At 41.9% G+C, this 22934-nt stretch overlaps 1 protein-coding gene across 1 annotated transcript; it reads left to right on the top strand.

Moving 5' to 3' along the window:
* Positions 1-1184: 1184 nt before the first annotated feature.
* Positions 1185-22209, top strand: PDE6B (phosphodiesterase 6B). The gene is made up of 22 exons (XM_062512805.1): positions 1185-1595; positions 3549-3701; positions 4036-4125; positions 6380-6520; positions 7550-7624; positions 7718-7782; positions 8742-8808; positions 8953-9000; positions 9186-9335; positions 10338-10481; positions 11043-11108; positions 11664-11810; positions 13337-13444; positions 14415-14524; positions 15523-15610; positions 16161-16261; positions 17685-17792; positions 18502-18565; positions 19322-19396; positions 20294-20377; positions 20651-20807; positions 21922-22209. The coding sequence occupies exons 1-22, from the start codon at positions 1185-1187 to the stop codon at positions 21978-21980; spliced, it is 2511 nt and encodes an 836-aa protein (XP_062368789.1). The 3' UTR covers positions 21981-22209.
* The last annotated feature ends 725 nt before the right edge of the window (positions 22210-22934 follow it).

Below are 22934 nucleotides of genomic sequence, written 5' to 3'. Positions count from 1 at the left end.
ACAGTACACACAGACACAGACAACCTGGACACTTAAACCCTTATCCCTTGAGCCGGTGAGCCTTGCTTATTTCCCAACAATGTAGTAGATGGGATTCACCCTTGTTCCCCATTAATGAAATCTCCTGTGCATTGTTTAATTCTTCTGAAGTGTAATGAATGACCTTTGTAGCACTGTGCCTCCCAGCATCACAGTGACCCAAACCTGATGTTTGCAGTGTTGTGGCTTCATTGATGTGAAACAACTCCTGTTCCTCACAGCCATAATTCTCCCCCTTTCTCCATTGATAGTGATGAGGGAAATATTTCTACCTTCCCAGTTTCCTTGGGTTTTGTTTGGTGGGTTTTTTTTTTTAATTTTGTCTGCAGGGCTTCCCACATTCCCTCAGAGTCCTTCAATTCAGCAATCCCAAAGAGAAACTCTCCAGAGTCCTTCCTATATGGATGCCCCTTAGAGCCATGTTTTCCTGTTGTGGCTCTTACTAGCAAGAAACAAAGATCACAGACCTTGCCAATTCAGTTCAAACCCTGGACTAAAGCACTCAGGACTGGTGTTTCCCTTAGGGAACAGCCATTACAGGAGCTGCTATAGAGCCATGCTATATTAGAGAGAGTCCTACAAGAGCAGAATTACCTCACTATTTTTATTTTGGCCACGGAGTTCTTCTGTGAAGAATGTACTTCCTACTACTGCTGGGAGCTGGGAGAGGAGAAATAATAAGATGGTCACCTTGTTAGCCAAGGATTAGGTCAAAGCAGTGTATATTTAATTAGACTTTAAAGAGCTTATTTCAATGTTAGGAGATACACTCCTTCCCTGTTGCTGCTGCCTCAATAGAATTGTTTCAGTAAGTGTTCTGTTTGTCAAGAGAGAGTGTTTTCAGACATTGTGAGTGCTCAGTTTTTGTTTACAGTAGATTAAGAAGAGGAAAGTTGACCCAAAGCTCTTGTAGAGGTCATCTAATCTCTTTGGTTGAGAAGATCTGTCCTCCCACAGACTCATCTTCAGCATTATAAAGGAATACATCTTCCTGATGACAAGCTCTCTTTGCAGGGATAACTCAAACTTGGTTAATCCAGAAGCAGCACCTTCTATTACAAAAATTTAATAGACACATGAGAAATTAGAGTGCTGCTTGCACATCTTTGGACTACTACTTACCCACAAGATCCAGGGCATTCACAATGAGCATTAGTGAAGACGACGTGGAGAAGTTTCTTGATGGCAACCCTGCTTTTGCCAAGCAGTACTTTGAGAAGAAACTAAAGACAGAGTCCTGGGATAACAATGAGAGTGAAATACTTTTTGAGTTGATCCAAGACATGCAAGAAAGCATCAACATGGAGAAAGTTGTTTTCAAGACCTTGAGAAGAATCAGGTCCCTTATTCATGCTGACCGCTGTAGTCTCTTCATGTATAGGCAGAGAAATGGCACTCCTGAACTGGCAACAAGGCTTTTCAACATCCAGGAGGGAAGTACTCTGGAGGAATGCCTGGTCTCCCCAGACTGTGAGATTGTGTATCCACTGGACATAGGCATTGTGGGCCATGTTGCTCAGACCAAGAAAACAATGAACATCAAGGATGTCCGTGAGGTATGTTTGCCATTTGTTTATGATCTGGGTAGAGGAGAGGCTCGCAGGGGTCAAGAGGCAGCAGCACACCACAGGGCTTGGTCAAAGCTCTTGTGGTGTAGTTGCTGTGTACTGGAAGCAAATAGCAAGTCTGAAAGTTCCTTCCAATTTCATTTATGGGGTGAGGTGAAACTAAGCACATTGATTATATTAGGTCTTAACACATGCAAACAGTGCGCTGCTACACCTTGCCTGTCCAACTAAAAAAAAAAAACACACCTAGTCCAGCAGAGGAGAGTGAAGTAGTCAGATCTGTGCTAGAGGCGCATGGAATTTACCACACAATTTTATATTCTATGAGTAAGTGGCAAAGACATATAAATTCTTTACAGTGAGTCCAAAAAGGGCTCAGAAGACTTTGAAAACATTTGCTGTGATGTAGCTTTAGCTAAGGGCTTTTAGAAGCATTATTATCAAACAGAGGGACTGGACCCCAGAGCAGGTATGTTAACTGCAGCCTGTGTATGGGCAAACTTCTTCAGAAGCAGCAAGAGACAGACTAAAAAAAGCCTCTTTCAGCAAAAAATTGCAATCTGCAATATCAGGAGAGATCTGAAGGATTTTAATGTTTTGTGTTTATGCCTTCATGACAGTATTTACTCCCCATATTTCTGTTTCAATCATGTAAACCTGGATGGCAGGAATAACAATCTGCTTGTTCTAATCGTAAGTTCATAATTAAAATCCATGTGACCCAAATATGGCGTTTTGGATTACTCCATCTATTGTTTGCTTGTTACAAAGTGACCATCTGTTTATTTGTTCGTTTGTTGCTCAGTGCAGGCATATCCCAACCCTTCAGAAAAACCTTCCTTGTCTTCCACAGAACACACTGAGACACTGTTTTGGTTCTGCAACCTTTTTTTTTTTATTTGTTTGGTTTTTTTGTTTGCTTGTTTGTTTGTGTTTTTGTGGTTTTGTTTGTTGGTTGGTTAGTTTGGGGTTTTTTTTGCTGGGTGTATTGTTGGTGTTGGGGGAAGCATCAGAATGCAACTTAAATTTAAAAGATTTTTGGATTCTGATGTTTCTCCAAATACAGGGGAGGATTTCAGATCTGTGAGCTAAGTGCTGAAGTCTAACTCTAGTGCTTTTAGACATTGCCATAATACAATTCCTTTGAAGAAAACCCAGAGATTAAAAGTTTGGTCTAACCCATTTGGCAGAAAAGGCCAGCAGTGGGGGAGGTTATGGGGAGAAGACTCATCAGGGAGTGATCATTCTTTCTGGTGCAACCTTCTGAATACAATCAGAGTTTTGCGAATTTTTCTAACCCAAATAGGACTTACAGATGGCAATTTATTCACCTGAGCAAGGAGAATATCTTTGGTCAGCAAGACCATCCCTGCACTCCCCCATGGCAGGTGATGATGGTATCAATATGGCCCTGGGCAGGTGAAGTGATTGGCCATCTGCTTTCCCTGAACTATCCTTTCTCGGCTTTTCAAGAGAAACTAGGGGTAGATGCTACAAGCTGACAACAAACTTCATTGTAAAAGCAGAAGAAAAATGAGTGAGTGAACTTGCCAGTGACTGTACTGCTTTATACCCTATAGCTATGCAGTGCTACTTGGCACTACCCATTCTGCAGTGCTAACAAGAAGTCAGAGAAATGGATGAAGGAGGTACCATGGATCTGAGAATAGCCCCCTAGTCCTGAGAGAGTTTGACATGGTAAAGGTTATGACTGGCAAGATCTTTACAGAAAGTTAAAAGTGCATGTGTTGTAGTCAAAAGCCACGCGTCTGCTCTTGATATTAGCTTTGTGCTCCATTTTTCTGCTAACTCATTTATTTTCCTCATTTTTAATTTTTAAGCAAAAATTTCTTTAGGCAGCTTACTTTAAGGGGCTGCTCTTGGACTTGGTTTCAAGACACGCTGTGAAAAATGCTTATTTGTAAATTCTCTATTAAACAGTGTGCCCAGTTCAGCCCATTTGTTGATGAGCTCACCGACTACACGACAAAAAACATCCTTGCGACACCCATCCTGAATGGCAAAGATTTGGTTGCTGTCATTGTGGCTATAAATAAGCTGAATGGCCCACACTTCACCAGCTCTGATGAAACAGTAAGTGGTCAGTAGCTGAGTTCCTATCCAAGAGTTGTTATTTCTGTTGTGTAACAGAGATCCTTTCATGCTACTGGTGCCTGCTTTAATGATGCTCCACTGGTGTGAGTTTCCCTGAAGAGCACTCACACTCTCACAGAAGAGACTTATAATAAGGATGCTTATCTCAGATGTTTCAGAGAAGATACAGAGGGATAAGCCTCATTTCATGGCAGTGCAAAGCAAAGCATTAATCCTGGGAAATTATCTTGATGCTTGTAAAGCAGTGTTATGAAATACAGTACACATGAAGTTACTACTGCATTCAATTCAATCTCACAATTTACCTTTTCAGCTTTTCCTCAAGTATCTGAATTTTGCATCCTTGAACTTGAAAATTTATCACTTGAGTTATCTTCACAACTGTGAGACTCGAAGAGGCCAGGTAAGAGTGAAAATGCAGATTGGCTGTCAATTCTTCTGATTTGAAGGGTGAATCTGATCTTCAGAGATTTGTTCCTACAGAGCAGAAAGAAAGAGGTGCCCTCAACTGCCTTCAGATAGTGCTTCTTTCAAAGAGTCCTTTGTTATTCTCTCTTTTTTCTGCTATTGGCAAAACTGCGGTACCTGATGCAGTGGCAGCAGTTTCAGCAGGACTGACCTCTAGATGTTTTGTTGACTTGAGGCTGTGAACCACTCTTGAATCATTTCATCATTTCAGACAGCAGCACCAAGAGATTTTCTGAAACACTTAAAAATGTGCCATTTTTTGCTCATCTGCTCATTAAAAAGTGCTATTGAATTTCCTCTTAGAGCCAGTAAAATTGTCATATGCATGTTGCATTGGCCTCCATCAGTAGAAAAGAATATATACTAGGAGTTTAGGGCATTCTGGATTGAAATTCAGGCACCATTCTTTTCCATTAGCCAGGTTACAGTAGGAGTCTCCAATTCATTGGGATGAATGTGAATCCTTGCAATCACTTTGTGCAGCAGGCAATAGTTGTCACTCAAGAGGAGATGGAATTGCATCTGTGCTTCATGGCAGCCACAGACTGTTCTCCAATGGGACTGCCATGGAGAATAATTGCCCATCCTGTTGAAACGGATGCAGAAGATAATGCTTATTTTGAAGCTTTTGGACAGCAATTATGCTTTCAAATTCATATATTACTTTCTGCCCGATTTTTTTCGTTTTTCAAAAACATGAGTGATGGTCCAGTGAAACACACACCAGCAATGATGAATAGTTATCTAAAGCTGAACCAGCAAAGGTTTATTCCTGTTGAGAGCTTAGCAGTAGGACTAGTCAGGGTAAGAAAGGGGGTAGAAGACAAAGTGGAGACCCATAAGATGGGAGGGCTGATGCTTCTGGTCTGGTGCTAAACCCAGGGGTTTATACATTACTGCTGTCTGAGCAGGTCCCACACAAAGGGAGGAATGCAAGAATGAGATGCAGGAAACACTGTTCTAATTCTGCCAATAGCTCAACTAATACTCAAACCTCTGACTAATATAGGTCTTAAGGGCTGTGTGGAAGTTATTATAGTTCATTGTGTTACAATTTAAAGTACTGAAGTACAGAGTGAGCAAATGACATTCTCAAAAGTGGTCTAGGATTTTAGTATTGCAACAGCAATAGTCTGGGTGATACTGTGGGTAAAATGGCTTGTGCAAAGACAGGTCAGTGCTTGCGGTCAGATGCTGTGTAAAAATCCTATTAGAAGACATATAATACATTTTTATCAACTTCTTTACATCATTCCTTGACTTAGATATTTTTCAGCTACTTCTCTCAGTCCTTCTCACTGGGCTTGTGGCTTTCTGTGCTTACTGCATGCTGTGAAGTGCCAAAAAGCTAAACTGCTGCTCATGTTTGTCTAATGGTTTGTATGACAACACCGCTGTCCTATTTGAGGGATGCTGACACTGACTCAGACTTCATACAAATGGCAGAGTTGTCCCAGTTTCTGGATTAGAAACAGAGACTAGTGCAGCTCAGAATTGCTCAAAAACATCTACTTGTGCTCAGTGAAGAGGTGAGACACACTTTTTCTGGTTGAGGCCATGTAACAGTATTTCTTGTTGAAAGCACAGGTCCAGTCTGCTTCAGGCTGCAGCTCCCAATGCTTCAGAATCATGGCTCCTTGTATCTCCTGGGCTCAGAAAGCCAGACCCAGCATCTTGGGTACAGGCACACATGCATTAACTAAGCTAAGCAAGAGTGTAGATGACTTCCTTACCATTTTAGAGCAGTATTTGTGTAACCTCTGTTTTGAGAAATGAAAGAGCCTAACAGCAACAGCTTTCTTAAAGGTAAATCTCTAGAATGTACCAGAAGATGGCTGATGCATACACAAAACAGCTGCTGAAACACTTTCCTCTAAGTGTTAATTCACAGCCTCTGAAATTTGTAATGCTTTTGGTATTAACTGCTATTGGATACAGCATTTGACTAATGGATATAAAATTTAAGTGGTGACAGCTCTTTGCCTGACAATACTACATTTTTTGTGTTGTATTGGTAACATTTGACTCCCACATAACACTATGATGACTGGACTCTTTCCCCCTAGCAATTCCCAGTCTGAGCAAACAGTGTAAGTTTCCTGCACTTTTCAGGAGCTGTAGCCCAACGTTTGGAAGCCCATCTCTCTGGGAAAGGCTGTGCTTACTTTTTTTTTTTTTTTATCCTGCAGGTGCTGTTGTGGTCAGCTAATAAGGTTTTTGAGGAACTGACGGACATTGAGAGGCAATTCCACAAGGCTTTTTATACAGTGAGGGCATACCTGAACTGCGACCGGTACTCGGTTGGTCTCCTGGACATGACAAAGCAGAAGGTGAGTGCTCACATGTGTGCTGTGCATCTTCCTGATCACTGTTATCCACTGAGGGGTGATGCATGCAGACAAGTTTTACTGAGATTTACTAAAAGTGCGAGCTGACCTTGAGCCACTATTCCTACTTTGGTTGGCATTTTTTTACTGTGCAAAGATTCAGATAGTGGGTCAATGAAATCAGAGGAAAGGGGAAGAGCTTGTTGCTGAAATGGGACTGTTGGAGGCTGGGAAGACAGAGGAGGAAAAGATGTGTCTGACTTTGGCAATCCTGGTCAAAGTCTGCAGTACAAACAAAACCTCACAAAGTCTGTGGGTATCAGTAGTGAGACACCTGTGGAACCATCAGCAAAACAGCCACCTCCCTCAAGGACTCATTCATGCTCATGATATCCAGGCTTTTAGATTAAATCTGGCTTCATAAAAGCAAGCTGACAGAATTAAAGTTGGTCTGATTTGGTCTGGTGGTTTGCACCTTTGGCAAATTTCATGTGGGTGTTACACAGCACCCTTGCCAGTGGAGCCCTCTTTGTCCCTGGTCACACTGACTGTCTTGTTGACACAGCATATTGTCTTGTGGAGAGGTGCACTAAAAGATCATCAGTGTAAGCTAAAGACACTTCGATCAATGTTATAATGTAGCATAAGGAAAAAAAAAAGCAAAAAAGGTATTTTGCTTCTTCAGTCTGGCAAGTAGTAGGTCAGGCAATAGTCACATTTTGGAAAATGAAGAATACAAAAACATTGTCATAGCTGTTTGCTCTGAGTACAGCCAGTGTTTTCTGTTCACTGAATGAATCAGCACTCTGTGTATAGGCAGAAAATGGTAATATGCAGCCACATAAATGCATGTGACACTTCCAGATTTGGATATTTGGGTGTCATTCTGCTGCCTAGTATTGAATTAGCTTTATTATTTCATGCCTTGTTTACACAACACCAAAACCAGCATGGTAGAGCAATGGTTACTTTCAGACTTGAGGCGGGATGCACTTTTCTACTCTAAAAATACTTTTTTAATTTTAAAACCAGGAATTTTTTGATCTGTGGCCAGTCCTGTTGGGAGAAGTACCCCCCTACACAGGGCCTCGAACCCCGGATGGCAGGGTATGTGAAAACAAGATTTCTTTAACTCACTCTTCTCCAGATGGATTGCCTCACCACTCATTTTAATGCCACTCTTTTTTTTTTTACTTGTAGGAAATAGTCTTTTACAAGGTCATTGATTATATATTACATGGAAAAGAAGACATTAAAGTCATCCCGTAAGTTCCCGGTCCCTGAATGCTAGGTACTGACACAGGGTGTAGCCAAAAACAAGGTTCCTCACAATTTAAAGACATCCATGTGGAGAAATGTAAAGGACTGATGGAGGATGGAGAGTCAGAATGTAAATTGGAGCTTCAACTCACATTTCTGAGGGATAAAGATTTCCTCGAGGGCATTGGGATCCTGACTTGGAAATCAGGTTCAAAAATTCTCTGCAAACAGTGATTTTTTTTAGATGCAGAAGTGAACTGCCTGGATGTTCTGCAGTTTCACGCTCTGCTTGCCAGACAGAGGCATCACTTTCCTCCATGCCTTCCCTGTGTCAGTGGCTGAATCTCATTCAAGATGCCCTTGTGCCGAGGTTTCCCTGCTTCTCTCCAGTCCTTCCATCACTGACCCCATCTTAAGGCTGCCTCTGGCCTTTTCTCCCCTCCTGATAAGATTGGGACTCCCTCTTCCTAAGAGCTGCCCTCTCTTCTTGCCACTGAATTTTTCAGAGGAGCCTTTGGCAGCTTAGGCAAATATGACATAAGGAAGGTTTCCCACTGCTTTACATTAGTTTATGTGCTGCAAGAAAGGCCCCCATTTCCTGGGTACAGCAGTGTTCCAAGTTCAGGCTCGCAGACATCCTTAGCCGGGAATCTCCTTTTATCTTTCTCTGTGTTGAAGGTCTGAAACATGGCCTTCACTCACAGGAATGACCTTTTATATAGTCTCTGCAAACTGTTATTTTATCAGTTATTTTCTTTTGAATCCTTGAAGGGAAGATATTTACTTCTGTGGAAAATTTGTGCTTGTGCATATGAATCCTTTGAAAATAACAGGGCCATTTATGGACTGGGGGGTTCCAGGTCCAAACCTGGGTTATACAATCAGCTGAACACACTTGAACTCCATGATCTTTTTTCAGTAAACATACACCTTTAATTTCCCATATATATTTTTCTTTCATTAGAAATCCTACCCCGGATCACTGGGCACTAGTTACTGGACTGCCAGCCTATGTGGCTGAAAGTGGATTTGTAAGTATTTAACCTGGGATTCCTCAAGTCTTTCTGAGATGAATAATACTCGTGCTGCTTTTTCAGCAAATCTGTCCTTTGTTTTGGCAGTTTTACTTCTCGCTGCGCATATTGTAATACTTTTTCTTCTGTGTGATCCCCTAGATTTGCAACATTATGAATGCTGCTGCAGATGAGATGTTTAACTTTCAGGTATTGTGAAAATTTCCAATTCAGTCAAGGATTCAACTTTTTTTTTTTCCAGAAATGTAATGTAGAGTAAATATTAAGCATATAAATACTTCTTTTGCCCATAGTTTGAATGTAAAACTGGAGTGCTTATGTATTCAGAAAACATATTAAGTACATGATGTCTTTCTGCTTGCTGTTGCTTCAAGGAAGGTCCTCTAGATGAATCCGGATGGACTATCAAAAACGTTCTCTCCATGCCAATAGTGAATAAAAGGGAAGAAATTGTTGGTGTTGTCACATTTTATAACAGAAAAGATGGGAAACCATTTGATGAACAGGATGAAACCCTCATGGAGGTATATTTTCTTGCTGGAAGAAATTCATATAGTTGAAGAGGTCACTACTATTCCATGTACACCTGCAAAACATCTTGAGTGTTTTGCAGCTATGTGGGTATCTTTGTTGCTTAGAGAGGTGCTATACATCAGCTTGAAAACTTTGAAAGCAATTGTTTGAAATACTGGGGGAGTTTGGTATGGGAGACCCAACTATGTTCTTGTGATTTTTTTTTCAGTATTCTTGGATTGTACACCTAGCCATGAGCAGCTACTGTGTGCCAACACAACCATCTTGACCTCTGTTCACATACCTGACAGCTGGCTCTCACTGGCTGGGCAAGTCCCTCAAAAAATTGCACAGAAATTATCTATGCAGCTAGGATAAAAATGGAGGCCAGCTATTAAATCTACCAACAGTGGCTGTGATTAAAGACCTTGCTCTGTAGAAATGTTCCTATGCTAGTTTCAATGAAACAAGGTATTTAGCTCTTGGCACCTGTTATTAATCAGGATATTTCCTGAAACAGACTTTTCTTATCAAACAAAAAGACTGTGGGAAAAAAAATCAGTTTGCTTTGGCCACTGGACAGCAAACAAGTTGAAAGCAAATGCAGGATGTGAATAAATATGTGTGAAAGGTGACAAGACCACCTTGCTCTCCTTTGATGTAAGAGCTCCTGACCTGCTGTCACCATTGTGACAGAAACCTTTCCTCAGGTGTGGAGACACATGCAGCAACACAGAAATAGTTTTCTGTACCCTGAACTGGACAGAGTTCAGTCCTTCAACCTCGACAGCATGGATGCTCTCAAGGCCTGGGCAGATTCAACAGCAGGAGAGCTGCTCTGATGAGGAGCAAGTCACAGCTGGGAGCAAAGATGTGGTTGCTCATTGCTAGAATTTTGGCCAAAGTCAAGCTTGTGTTTCTTTAAAAACATATCATACAGTGTCATATATCTGTGTCTTTGAGGAGCAGATGTTATGGCTATTTCACTGTTTCCTTCTCTTCCCCTTACCAAGTCCTTGACACAGTTCCTGGGTTGGTCTGTCCTCAACACAGACACATATGATAAGATGAACAAGTTGGAGAACCGTAAGGACATTGCTCAGGACATGGTGCTCTACCACGTGAAATGTGACAAGGATGAAATCCAGGAAATTCTGGTAATGTCTCGCAACATGAAGCTCACACCCAAGTGTACTGGCCTGGCCCACAGCTTATGGCACAGACACAGGTCTCCCATTTCACAGAGATGCTTCCAGCCACCATGATGTGGTGGCAGCACCTGGGCCCTAATAATTGCACGTGGGCAGAGCGAGTCTTTCTTTTGGTTCTGTGGTCTGCCCTCCATGCTGGCACAATGCTTTGTGCTCTTCCTTTCTCAGCAACGCTGCCTTGGAGGTGCTACTCAGGGCAGGGCTGTAGGAGTGGCACAGAAACTGATTTTTTCCTTAAAACCTCCTTAGTGCTGAGGATGTGAAGTTAGAGGACCCAGCTGCAGCACTGGCTCTAGGGGGACATTTGCAAGTGAGGGAAACAAAACAAAATCAAGGAGAGGGAGAATACTACCAAGAAAAATGTGTTCAAAGACGAGAAATTGAAATAAAGTCCAGGAAAGAAGTACAATGTGCATATGAGAGCTGCCCTAGATTGCCCCAAAAGCTGCCCAGTGCAAAGTCCATTGGGGTTCAGTTGTCTCCTTAACACACCCATGCTTTTTGCAGCCAACACGAGAAAAGCTGGGGAAGGAGCCAAGTGAGTGTGATGAAGAGGAGCTGGCAAGCATTCTGGTAAGAACAATTCACTGCTGTAAAGAGCAGCCTGGCAAGAAATAATGTCTGCATAGATGCAGGGAGAAGTTTCCAGTGTTGGCATGCTGTTACCTGTTGAAGGGTGAAGGCAAAGCATACCCTGCCCTCCTTTGCTGTGTGAGTTTGAGATTATCACTAGCATGCATCAGCAAATGCCTTCTGTAGCTCCTGGGGAGTTCCTGCTCTGCCTCTTTATCTCAAGGGGCTCAAAGTCCATCTGGAAACACAGCAGCCTTCTTGGCTTGTCATGTATTTTGTTTTTCAGAGTAATTAAGGAGGGCTGTAAGTCTTCCCCCATTTTGAGTGTTCAAACTATATAAAATCAGATGCTTAACAGGAAACAAACAATATTTCCTGCACAAAACTGTCCACCCTCTTCCTCCATTAATGAGGTTATCATGAAAAGCTTAATTTCAGTCTGTTTTTATGCTATATTCTAAAAGAAAACCAGCATCAGACTGATACGTTTTTATTTAGCAAAGCTTAGGAATGACATAATCAGCACAGAAATAACCCAGCCCACCTCTCTTACAGAAAGAAGAACTCCCAGGACCCACGAAGTTCGAAATCTATGAGTTCAGGTTCTCAGATTTTGACTGCACTGAGCTAGAGCTGGTGAAATGTGGCATTCAGATGTACTACGAGCTTGGCGTGGTGAAAAAGTTCCAGATCCCACAGGAAGTAAGAGCTGGCAAAAGCCAGGATCTCCTGTCTTGGATGTACAGCAGACTCACCCATGCTGTGGCTGGCACTGAGGTCCCTGTGCATGCCCAGCAAAGCTCACAAAACAGCCGCAGGACTGTGTTCACGGGGGCTTGGAGGGAGAGGGGTGGTGTGTCCTGATCCAGCTGAGGGCAGGGGACACTCTCTCATGTGGGACTGGAGCATAAAGCTGGCCTCTTCTGCTCTCTTCTGCTCCTCACCGCCTGCCGCAGGTGTGGGTTTGCTATGGGGTCTGTGTGAATGAGTGGGGGACGCTGCCAAGCCTTACTTGCACATTCTGTATCCCATGCCACTCACAGCCACAGTGTAAAGACACGGGAGCGACTAGGGAGTGTGTGCCTGCCTGTGTGCCTGCTCCTTTGCTGCCCATGGACCCCGCAGCTTCCAGCCCAGGTGTGCTGAAACCCGCGCGGGCGAGCCCCTTTGTTTTCCAGCCCCATGCAAAGATGGATGTGCCTTCATTTGGCGCAGCCGGCACCAGCCTATCGACAGGAATGGTGTGACCCTGTGGGAACAAGGACCCCATAAGCCCTGACTTGCGAACTCACGACTTTTGCAGTTCAAAACCCTATAGGAATTGTGAAATTGGAGTTTCAGCAGCTCTGCTGCTCCCGAAGGGATTTCTCTGCATATCGTGTGAAGTCGATTTCCATCTAGTGGGTTCGGGGGATAACTGCAGGAAGAGTTTTCACCCTGGAAGGGCTGGATGGCATGCGGGAGAGAAGTGAATGGGAATTACCTCTGTGCTTCTTATGTGCAGAATGTCAGGGTCAAAAATATTCGAAATATCTACTCCAGAACAACTAACCCCTGGAAGAGGTGCAAAAAGCAGTAATTCTTACAGCTGAGATTTTAAGAAATGAATACTCATTCTTAATTTGCTCTTTAATGAGGAAACCTGCATAACTACAAGAGGGAGGAGTACAAATGGAAAAGTATACTGCAGAGGGGAAAAAAATCAGTTTTCTATTTAATGCCCTATATAGCAATTCTTTTGGTGATATAAATGCCATTCATGTCTACATGGATCCATATCTCTTGAAGAGAGATCAGTATTAATAGATCACAAGACAGAGGGACAAATGTTATGAGTGAAAACCTAGAGAAACACAAAAATTCAATAAATTCACAAACACTAAGATGAAATCACTTCTCCTCTAGGCAGTGTTGATTCTTGTTTACCCCAGAGGCATCTCTGTGATTTTATTTTTGTTAATAAATAAATAAATAAATAAATAAAAATTAAACAAGAGAGATATCAGAAAACAGCTATATTTTAGTGTCCACTTTTGGTCTCTACTAGCCTTTACTCTATCAACATTGTCAGGGTAGCCTGATGATATTACAGTTTCTGATCCCTTTCTGGGCCCACCTTTTTAGAGCTGGTTTGAACCTCAGCCTTGATTTCTGTACATGACCCTTACTGTAAGATGAGTAGGCAGCAGCTTCATCACCCACACTAACATCCTCTTCTCCCCTGGCAGGTTCTGGTAAGGTTTGTGTACTCTGTCAGCAAAGGCTACCGGAAGATAACTTACCACAACTGGCGTCATGGCTTCAACGTAGCACAGACCATGTTCACACTCCTGATGGTAAGGTAACACCAGTTAATTCCGTGGCACAGCTGTATTTACAGCAGGTCTTCTGTCACACCTGGGAAATAGGGAGGGCTCCCTTCAAACCCTGGTGCAGGACAAAGGTTTGCTACTCCTAGCACAGGTCCTGCTAAAAGAGGTCTCCATTTACCTGAAGTGACAGTCACTGCATTACACGTGAAGAAAGTTTTGGTCAATATCAAGCTTTGATTCTCATGGATACAGATGTTTATGGTGTTGAATAGATTCCAGATTAAATCCTTCTGCAGAGTGGAGGAGAGAGACTACAGGAATTCCACTCCTCCAGTAGATTCTGACAGTAAGAGCCAGACTGAAGTCAGCTGTCTGGGATGGACAAAAACTCATGCTTTCCATTTCCATCCAGAACAGGGACAGGTGTAAGTCTGTTGCTAGTGTGAACATAGCATGAGGAATTTCTCAACAAGAAAAGCAGGTGTCAGACTCCTGCTTCACACCAGGGATTGACCAGCCAGGAGCCAATGAAAATGGTTCCACACATCTGTCACACATCTGCCCACACATCTTACACACACTTATGCCTACCACTCCTGGACAGTCCTTTGGGTGATTCAGCTTGACAATCACATTGCCCAGAAAGATGCAGAGCCTTTTCACGGAGTACTTTGTGTCCAGTGAGTGGGAGGTGTCCTCATGACAGCCTGTGTGTATCCTAGTGCCAAGGCTTCTGTAGCAGTGGGTAGCCAACCCTTCCATGAGTGCATCAAACACATAAACACTACAGATATGCCTGCCTGCATCTGAAATATTTTGTTTCCAGCTGATTCCCTGTTTTAACCTAAGTCAACCGTGTATTGCGTTTCAGTTCACAAATATTTCCAGTTCTCCTGGACTGTCCCAGGACATCCCCAGCAGATGAGCAGGCACCACTCAGTACCTTTTCCCTTCAGAGTTGTTAACATATGTCATATAAATTCTCTTCCTCCAGACTGGCAAACTGAAGCGTTACTACACCGACCTTGAAGCCCTTGCAATGGTAACTGCAGCCCTGTGCCATGATATTGACCACAGGGGAACCAACAACCTCTACCAAATGAAGTAAGCCTTTTCTTATCACTTCAAACCATCTGCTGTTGCTCCTGCTTGGAGTGGAATCAGGCTGTGATCACATCAAACTCCAGTACAGCTCTGTTTCGTACACAAGGATGACAACATTCTTTTACAAGTTACCTTGCTTTTCAGCTTGCTGCAGTGTTTGGGTTTATGCTCTGGCCAGTGGGGAAAATTTGCAGTGCTCTCTGGGCCTTTCTTTACCTCCTAGCAAATCTGCCTTGGTTAAAGCAGAACTCTACGTTACCACTACAGTGTGGAACAGGTGCAGAGCAGGCACTCAGTATCCTGAGCTTTACAGGAGTCTTAAGATGCCAACAGAAGCATCCTGGACATAGGATGAAAAATTTTTGCTATATTTATGGAGAAAGCACCATGCTCGGCACTGCTCTCACTCCCTACAGAAACAAAGCACCTATGAAAATATTGTTCTCAGTAGGTAGTCATTAGCTACAGATAAACAATTGTATAATTTCCTTACCTAGACAAGACTCTGTTGTTCACTTAAAATAGTCAGATCACAGACCTCCTGAAATGCTTGCTGGCTATATTTCCTTATAGTTCCTGGAGCTTTAGAAAAATGTTAAGTGAAGTTGGTTTGTATTTTTGATACAACAGGGCCTTGCTTTTCAGCAAGGTGTCCAAGGACTGCAGGTTTTTCTGTTCCTATTACCAGATATCAACACGCAGTGATTCAGGAATTAAACAAGCTTACTAAGCTGAGTAATTACACTGCAGTCATAAACAATATTTGGAGTGAAATCTATAGTTGAAAGACTGTTTTACATAGCGTCCAAAGAGTTATAAGCAATGTCACAAGAGTCTTTTATTAGACTGAAGTCATTACCTATTAAAAAGTTCTACTCATAAGCCTTTTAATAAGAATTGAATTTATGCGTGCAACAAAAATTAAATACAAAATTAGATACTTCTTTTCATTTTTAAGTGCTGCACTAATGTCTTAATTTTTTCCTTTATACAAACAGATCTCAAAATCCTTTAGCTAAACTTCATGGATCCTCTATTTTAGAGAGACATCACTTGGAATTTGGAAAATTCTTGCTCTCTGAGGAGGTCGGTAATGAACTGTAGTATAAGGGCATTAATAATTTCCTTTTAGGGAAGTTTTTAATTAACAACAGAGTTGTCAGCACAAGACCTTTCTTGGATGCAAAGAAACTGCAACTGCTTCATTTCCAAAGGACTCTATGCTCATCCAGCACCAAAGCACACAGGCTCCCTTAATGCATGACTTGTTTTTTTTCAGAAGCTACATGATTATCCCCATGGGAATATGTTAAATATAGGGTTGTTCTCCTGTAGCCCCTCTGACAGGGCCAAGGCTGACACATTCCCATATCAAACTTTTAATTTCAGGCAAATTTGCACTGGAGTCAGGGGATGGTGTTAGTGTAGACACTGTGTGACCACCTTCCTCTGTTCAGTGAATTAAAGGGGAAATGGCACCACAGGCAGTGAGTGGGCTCACCCCTTGCACCTGAGAGGAGCAGGCTGAACCATTGAAAGAAAAAAAAAAATGAACATACTTGGGAAAGGAAGGTGGCCAGGAGCTCATAATAACATAGAGTTTGGATTTTTCAATGCCCTTTCCTTTGCTTTTCAGTCACTGAATATATGCCAGAACCTCAACCGCAGACAGCATGAGCATGTGATTCACCTGATGGAAATTGCCATTATAGCAACAGACCTGGCACTCTACTTCAAGTAAGTCGGTCATGTACACAGTGTGTGAAAGGCAGAAAGCAGCTGGCACTTTGCAAAGGCCACCTGTGATGCTTTGCTCTGAAAACCCCCCACCTGTGCAGCAGTTCTCTTCACAGACACTGACTCTGGGAGGCTGTCTTTAATACTGACCTCAGATCTGGTGGAAGAACTCAAATAATTCAAAAGAATTTTGAATTTCTACTCAGTTAAATAATATAAATGACTTTCTAACCCTCTATTGCCAACAAGGCAGGGCTATGTGATCCCCTATGGGAGGAAATGTCAGATTTCTCTCGGTTTGTTTTTTTTCTTTTTTTTTTTACCTAGCATTTCAGCTCTGAAAATACTCAGAAGTGGCAAATAGGCTAGCCAGGACTAGACTAACTTTTCTATGAGAGCAGAATGACACAAGTAACAAGTAGCTCATTGTAGGTAAATGTCCAGCTCATAGTCTATTTCACACCCAAGGGCCAAAAAAGCCAAAATCTTGGAGGAGTGCCTGATGAACTTACAGGGACATAAGGCTAAAACTCAATGATATATAACTTCCTAATTAGCAAGGAGGTTTCAAAATGTGCTTTCAAAATATTATGTCAAGACCAGATATTGCAGTGTTTTGCACTGCAGTATAATTACACAAAATTTAAACAGTCCAAAAAAGAGGAAACTGAGTGTGGTTGGAATACCCAGAACACTGACTCTGGAGATACAATATCCATTTGGCACATCCATCTATATACCCCCACTTCCTCACCAGCTGGGAACAAACTGGTCCTTGCCCTCCTTGGTCCATGAACTGCAAGCAAAGGTTTGGCTGAGCTAAAACAGGATTAGTGATGATAGAACATATACACAGGTCACTTTGTGATATGGCCTAACTCTTTTCTCTGCTAATATTGAAACCTCAGATTTCAACAGATTTCATGCCACTCCAGACAAGGGTGTATTGTGTATAAACCATTCATCAGAATTCCCTGTATATACATATACAGATTATAGAAACAAGGCTAACAATGCCTGACTTAAGTATATAAAGCCAGGTAGCTTTAAAAATACTCCAGCTAGCTCTAGGTTTCTGCAGTTTGCTTAACATTTAAGGAAAAAGATTTCTTGTACTTACAAAGGTGGAAGCATTTCTCAGCTGACATAATTGCAGTAGCTTTCAAGGACCTGCTCATATCTCACCATTATATTTATTTTTAAGGCATTTACAATGTTTGAGGTAGCAGATGATGGTGCTTGGTTTTACTGGGACATAAGTGTCCGGGCAGCAACTCCGCAACTACTGGAAACCCTTCTGACAGAGTTACCAGTACCAGGATCAGCCACCTATATTTGATGTATTGGTTTCATAGATTTTTCTTTCTCTCTCTCTCTGTCTTTATTTTTTTTCCCTTTATTCTTCCTCTCCACCCCCCCAAAGAAAGAGAACAATGTTTCAAAAGATCGTTGATGAGTCTAAGACTTATGACAGTGTGACTGCCTGGACTGAATATCTGTCTCTGGAGACAACAAAGAAAGAGGTTGTCATGTGAGTAATTGGCTCTGGGGAAAGGTTAGTGATGTGGACACGTGGTGAGAGCTCCAGGATATGCTTTGTGCTGCACTTAGTGCAAAGTCAGCAAGTGATATGTTACTGGCCACTCAGATTTGATCCTCTGGAGAAGCAAGGAAAAAAATACAGGGAATAAAAAGCTTAAAGTCGTTCTTTATCCTAGTAATTGTCCTGTTGGTCATATACTCCAAAGGAGATGCAGGATCCCTTCTGATTATATACTTCTACCAGATTACCCTTTAGGCCACAAACAGGGACATCCAATTTATTAGCTGCTCTTCCCAGTAGCAGCTAATCTGGGTTGTACAATGCTGCTGTTGTGAGCAGACAGATACTTTGCAAGATGCCCTATGCTGGTGATGAAATGCTGTCACTGCCCCACTGCAGTCTACACTGCTACACACCCATAGGGGAGCCAAAGGTGTTACTCCAAAGTCAAGGAGTTCAGCCCAGCAATGACTAAAGCAGCAAACATCTTAGTACCAGAAGCAAGTCGTCCCCCATCATAATTCTATTTTAATCAAGAGAGAAACCTTTGATGAGTGTCCCAGTCAGGACCAAGGCTGTTACAGCAACACATCTATCAATTCAGAAGGGGCCAAGTGATACCCGATACAGCACTGGAGTAGGAGGGTCTTGAGCCTGAAAAAAACAAAGAATAAATTAATCTCTTTCCTGTTTTTAGGGCCATGATGATGACTGCCTGTGACTTGTCAGCTATCACAAAGCCTTGGGAAGTCCAGAGTAAGGTAAGGTACTCGATATTGCGATGGATTTCTATAGCTTATGCTTCAAAGTAATGCCGTTTCTAAGCTGCCCAGAAGCTAAATCAAAGTCTTCTACCGAAATTACCAAAACTAATAGCGGTGGTTTTGATGTATTTACCAAATTTTCAGATGGTAGTTGTGAGATCTGTACAAAATTCATATTTACAAACAAAAACAAAACCAAAACCAACCAAACAAACAACACCAAACTTCCAAGTTACATAGATTTTTGGGTCATTATGAGATTTTTTTACATATGCAACATATGTAACATATGCATTGTCTTTATGACAACAATATCTACCTTCAGTTTGCTTAGTTGTTTGATTTCCTTTAGGAGTTGATTCCTGAACAGTACTAAAGCAATTGCTAAACAATTGCTAAACAATAAATACTAAAATGTAAAGGAGAGTAAAAGAAATAAAGTCTACCTTCCTGTTCAGTATGAAGAAAGGACAACAGAAAAAAAAATGAAATAGACACCCACAAAGTGGAAATGTTTCTTAATAGATGAGCAGTGGCCTAATGAGATCCAGTGCAATGTGACTGTTGAGCCATCCCTAGACAGGTGCAATCCTATTGCCACAGCTGCCCTTCCCAGGAGAAAGAGTGAGGCTATGGTTGGACAAGAAGAAACAGAAGGATAAGAACTGGGATTTGCTTCACAATGGAGACAGGAAGGTCATCATTTTATGGGGCTGAAGTGGGTGCTAACTTTTCCCCTCCGTGTCAATGTAGGTAGCTCTACTGGTAGCAGCTGAGTTCTGGGAGCAAGGAGATTTGGAAATAAGCGTCCTTCAACAACAGCCCATTGTAAGTACCATGCAAAAACCAGGCAATTCAGTCCAGACAGCAAGTTCAGCAGAGACCTACTACAAGCAGTGCTGCTCTGAGTGCTCTATGTCTGCCTGAAATCACAGTGTTTGCCAAAGTTCTCTAGAAAAGTGAGTTCTGAGACAATGAAGAGCATCCCTGACAGTGACCAGTGCCTCTTGTCCAGCTGTCCATATAGTTAGATGTGTTCAGTGGCTGTGAACCATCAAGGGGTGATTCCCCCTGGAGATTCTGTGCCAGTCCCTTACAGAAGAAATGAAAAACTAAACACATAAGTCATAGAAGAACGAAGTTTCTAATAAAGTGAAAAAGTGCAAACACAGACTTCATAGAGTCAATGAATTATTGGTTAATGGAAGGGCGTTTCTAACATTTTTTAATAGCTAAATTTGACACTGGAAGAGCCAGAATTAATTCCTTAAAGTGGCCTCCACCTGTGTAGTTTGGGGATTTTTAAAGTAGACTTTCATGCACCCCCTCTACACACAGTGACATCACAAATTATATAGTAATCAACAAGATCTTATAAGAATATAATTCTTTGTTCAGTCATGTTTTTGACAATTTAAAACATCTTCAACACTGTACAACATGAACCATTTCTGGTGTCTGTTTGAGAGGCACAAGGGAAAAACTTGTTCTCCTCCCCATCCATAGACACTTGAAACACTGTCTAAAATTTCTGCTAAAATGGCAATAGAAATTAGCCCGCTTCATGACTCTGCAACTGAGGAAGAGATCTGTGATGGATGGTCTTTAGGACAGCATGGCAGAACTGCCAGGCTGACACCACAAGGCAGTTCTGGGGAGAAAACAGAGGTGTGTTTTTCTATCAAGTGTTCTCATAAATCGTGGTGAATTTGTGTCCTCCCACAGCCCATGATGGACCGAAGGAAAGCTGCTGAGCTTCCAAAGCTTCAAGTGGGTTTCATTGACTTTGTGTGCACATTTGTCTATAAGGTAAAGTGCATCTTTACACACCCCACCCTTACCAGCAGGGGTTCAAATCCCAGCTGACTGAGTCGTGGTACATCAGCACCACTGGGGAGAGGGACAGGTAGACAAATTAAAATTTGCCCTTTTCAGGGGCTTTGCAACATGGTGCCTCTTTCTGCCACTGATGCTTTCTGCACAGCATCAGCTTTGGATGTGAGGTGCCAGGGTCTGTCCTGGGGTGTGATGGACAAGGATTCCTTCCACACTGCATTGTACTGAGAGGTGTGTTTTGATTAGGAATTTTCCCGTTTCCATGAGGAAATTCAGCCTATGCTTGATGGGCTGCTGAACAACAGAAATGAGTGGAAGACCCGTGCGGATGAGTATGATGCAAAAGTCAAAGCTCTGGAGGAAGAGAAGAAAAAAGAGGAGGAGAGAATGGCTGCAAAAAGAGGTCAGAGAAAATAACTAGCTTTTCATTCCTAACTCAAGAACATGTTTATGAATATTCCCACAGATTGCAAACTTTGCTGACACAGCAGAGTAAGATGTCCAGAAAATTTTCATAAATTTGGCTCCACTGGCAAGGCTAATGGCACTTTCCCTTCAAACCTGACACCATGACAGGCTGTCAAAAAGGCCATCAGCTTAAAATCCCAAACACTATTATCTGAGAAACTAGTGAGAATGCATTCAGCATGAATTCCCATGCAAATGGGGATAGTAGAAAATCATGTGCTGTCCCTGGAAAACAGCAGGTAAACATCACTTTGGCTGATCTGCTGTCCCACAGGTCATGAAGAAGCTAAGGAAAGGTAAAACAAAGTCCTAAAGTCCTAGGAGAACATTTAAGAAATAATGGTTCATCCCACTTCTAGACTGGACTAGGTACTATCTTGAAGTAAGCAGTAGTAGCAGTACCCAGTAGCAATTTTTTTGGTTGAACATAGTTTTCTTCTTCTGGCCCCAGCCTGTGTAGTACTGAAAACCATCAGTGATAGTGGGGACTGGCTGGAAGCTTTTCTGATAGCCTGAGGATTTGTTTGGCTCTCAAAAAGGCAGATGCAGGAGGTTCTCCTGTCTCTCCCAAATGTTTATCAAGTATCTGCCCTGACTGGGCACCTTCACTCCACAAAGACTGTATCTGAACTCTTATTTTGTTCCAGACTGTTCCAAACAAAATTCCAAGCCCACGGTGTGGACATTGCTGAAATGACACAGTTCAGAAATTATTAAAGCTGTCTAGATGTTTTATTTCAGTTTAATTCACAGTAGTTAAAATATTAAAATTAAGTGTTTTAACTATGATTTAGAAAATCTCTGAAGAATTATTTCCTGAATAAGTAATTGCTATTCAAGCAAGAAAAATTTCCACTAACTCTACAGCATTCTTTCCAGCAGCCTTACAGGTACAATTACTTTACACAGCAGACAGCTCTAGATAAGGTGCTATAGGTATGACCTATGCTGATCTTTGGATAACATAAAAGTTCTAAAAAAATCCTGCAATGATTGAGAAGGCAATTTATAACTGTGCCTCTAATTCTGTGTTTCTTTTTATATGACAGGTGAAATAACCTGTAACGGAGGAACAGCTCCAGCTTCCAAAACCTGTAGCATACTTTAGACTTATTCTCACTGCAAGATATGCCACACGAAATAAGAATGCCCATAATTGAAAAACAAACAAACAAACAAAAAACACCAAAACAAACAAACAAACAAAACCCCCAAAATCATGGCATACAAATACATTCCTGATAGGAGTATTCTGATAATTTATTAGGCTTGTGACCAGTCAGGGAAGGGCTAGATCTTGTTTGCCTTAATTGCATCTCTTCCTGATGGTAGAGTGCCAGTTCTGTCCTGTCTTCTGTCCTCCATTTAATGCACCTGATGTCAGATGGCATGTGACAAGTCAGAACAACATTTTGCCTGATAAATCAGGTTGTGAGATTATGGAAGAGCATTTTTCCTGCACTGGAACCCTTCCTACCCCAAAGCTGACGGGGATAATCCTGCTCCACACAACCTCATGAAACTGACAGTGAATGCAACCATAGCCTGCACAGTGGGGAAAATGAAGAAGAAATAAAGTTATCATATCTAAATCTGTATCTGTCAGGATATCAGAAAGAAATCTGAGAGTAAGGACAAAGCATGAAAACTGACCATAGTAAATCTTTGAACTGCTCTAAAATGTTACTATTCCACGTAAATCCAAGAAACACTATAACAGATAACAGATATGCATTCACTTCAAGAATCTGGATAGGTTGCTATCCCAAAGCATGGAGCCATTCATGCTACACACAGTAGCTGCCTTCACCAGGAGCAGGATCCACACTGTGCTAACTGAAGCTTCATTCTTTCATGTGTCATTTTAAGAAGACAGTGTTATCATTATCCATTACAGTTCCTCTTGCAATTAACCAAACAACCTGAGTTATGACATCTCATAAATTTGTTCTGTTTTGCCTCATAATGCCACAATTGATCAGAACCAACTGTTCTTCCTTTCCTCCTCTTGTTCTGAGATGTCTGGTTTTTAGATTATACTTCAGACTTGTAACTCTTATTT

Source organism: Cinclus cinclus, chromosome Z (assembly GCF_963662255.1).
Source record: "Cinclus cinclus chromosome Z, bCinCin1.1, whole genome shotgun sequence".
Classification (NCBI taxonomy): Eukaryota; Metazoa; Chordata; class Aves; order Passeriformes; family Cinclidae; genus Cinclus; species Cinclus cinclus.
Note: the sequence above shows the minus strand (reverse complement) of the source record. Positions and strands in the feature narration are given on the sequence as shown.

Bases quoted from the DNA above. Each gene is read 5' to 3' on its own strand.
- PDE6B (XM_062512805.1), top strand. From the start codon at position 1,185: ATGAGCATTAGTGAAGACGACGTGGAGAAGTTTCTTGATGGCAACCCT. The intron at 13,445-14,414 runs GTAAGGTAACAC...CTCTTCCTCCAG, and splicing joins CCATGTTCACACTCCTGATG to ACTGGCAAACTGAAGCGTTA. The intron at 20,808-21,921 runs GTCAGAGAAAAT...TTTATATGACAG, and splicing joins GAGAATGGCTGCAAAAAGAG to GTGAAATAACCTGTAACGGA.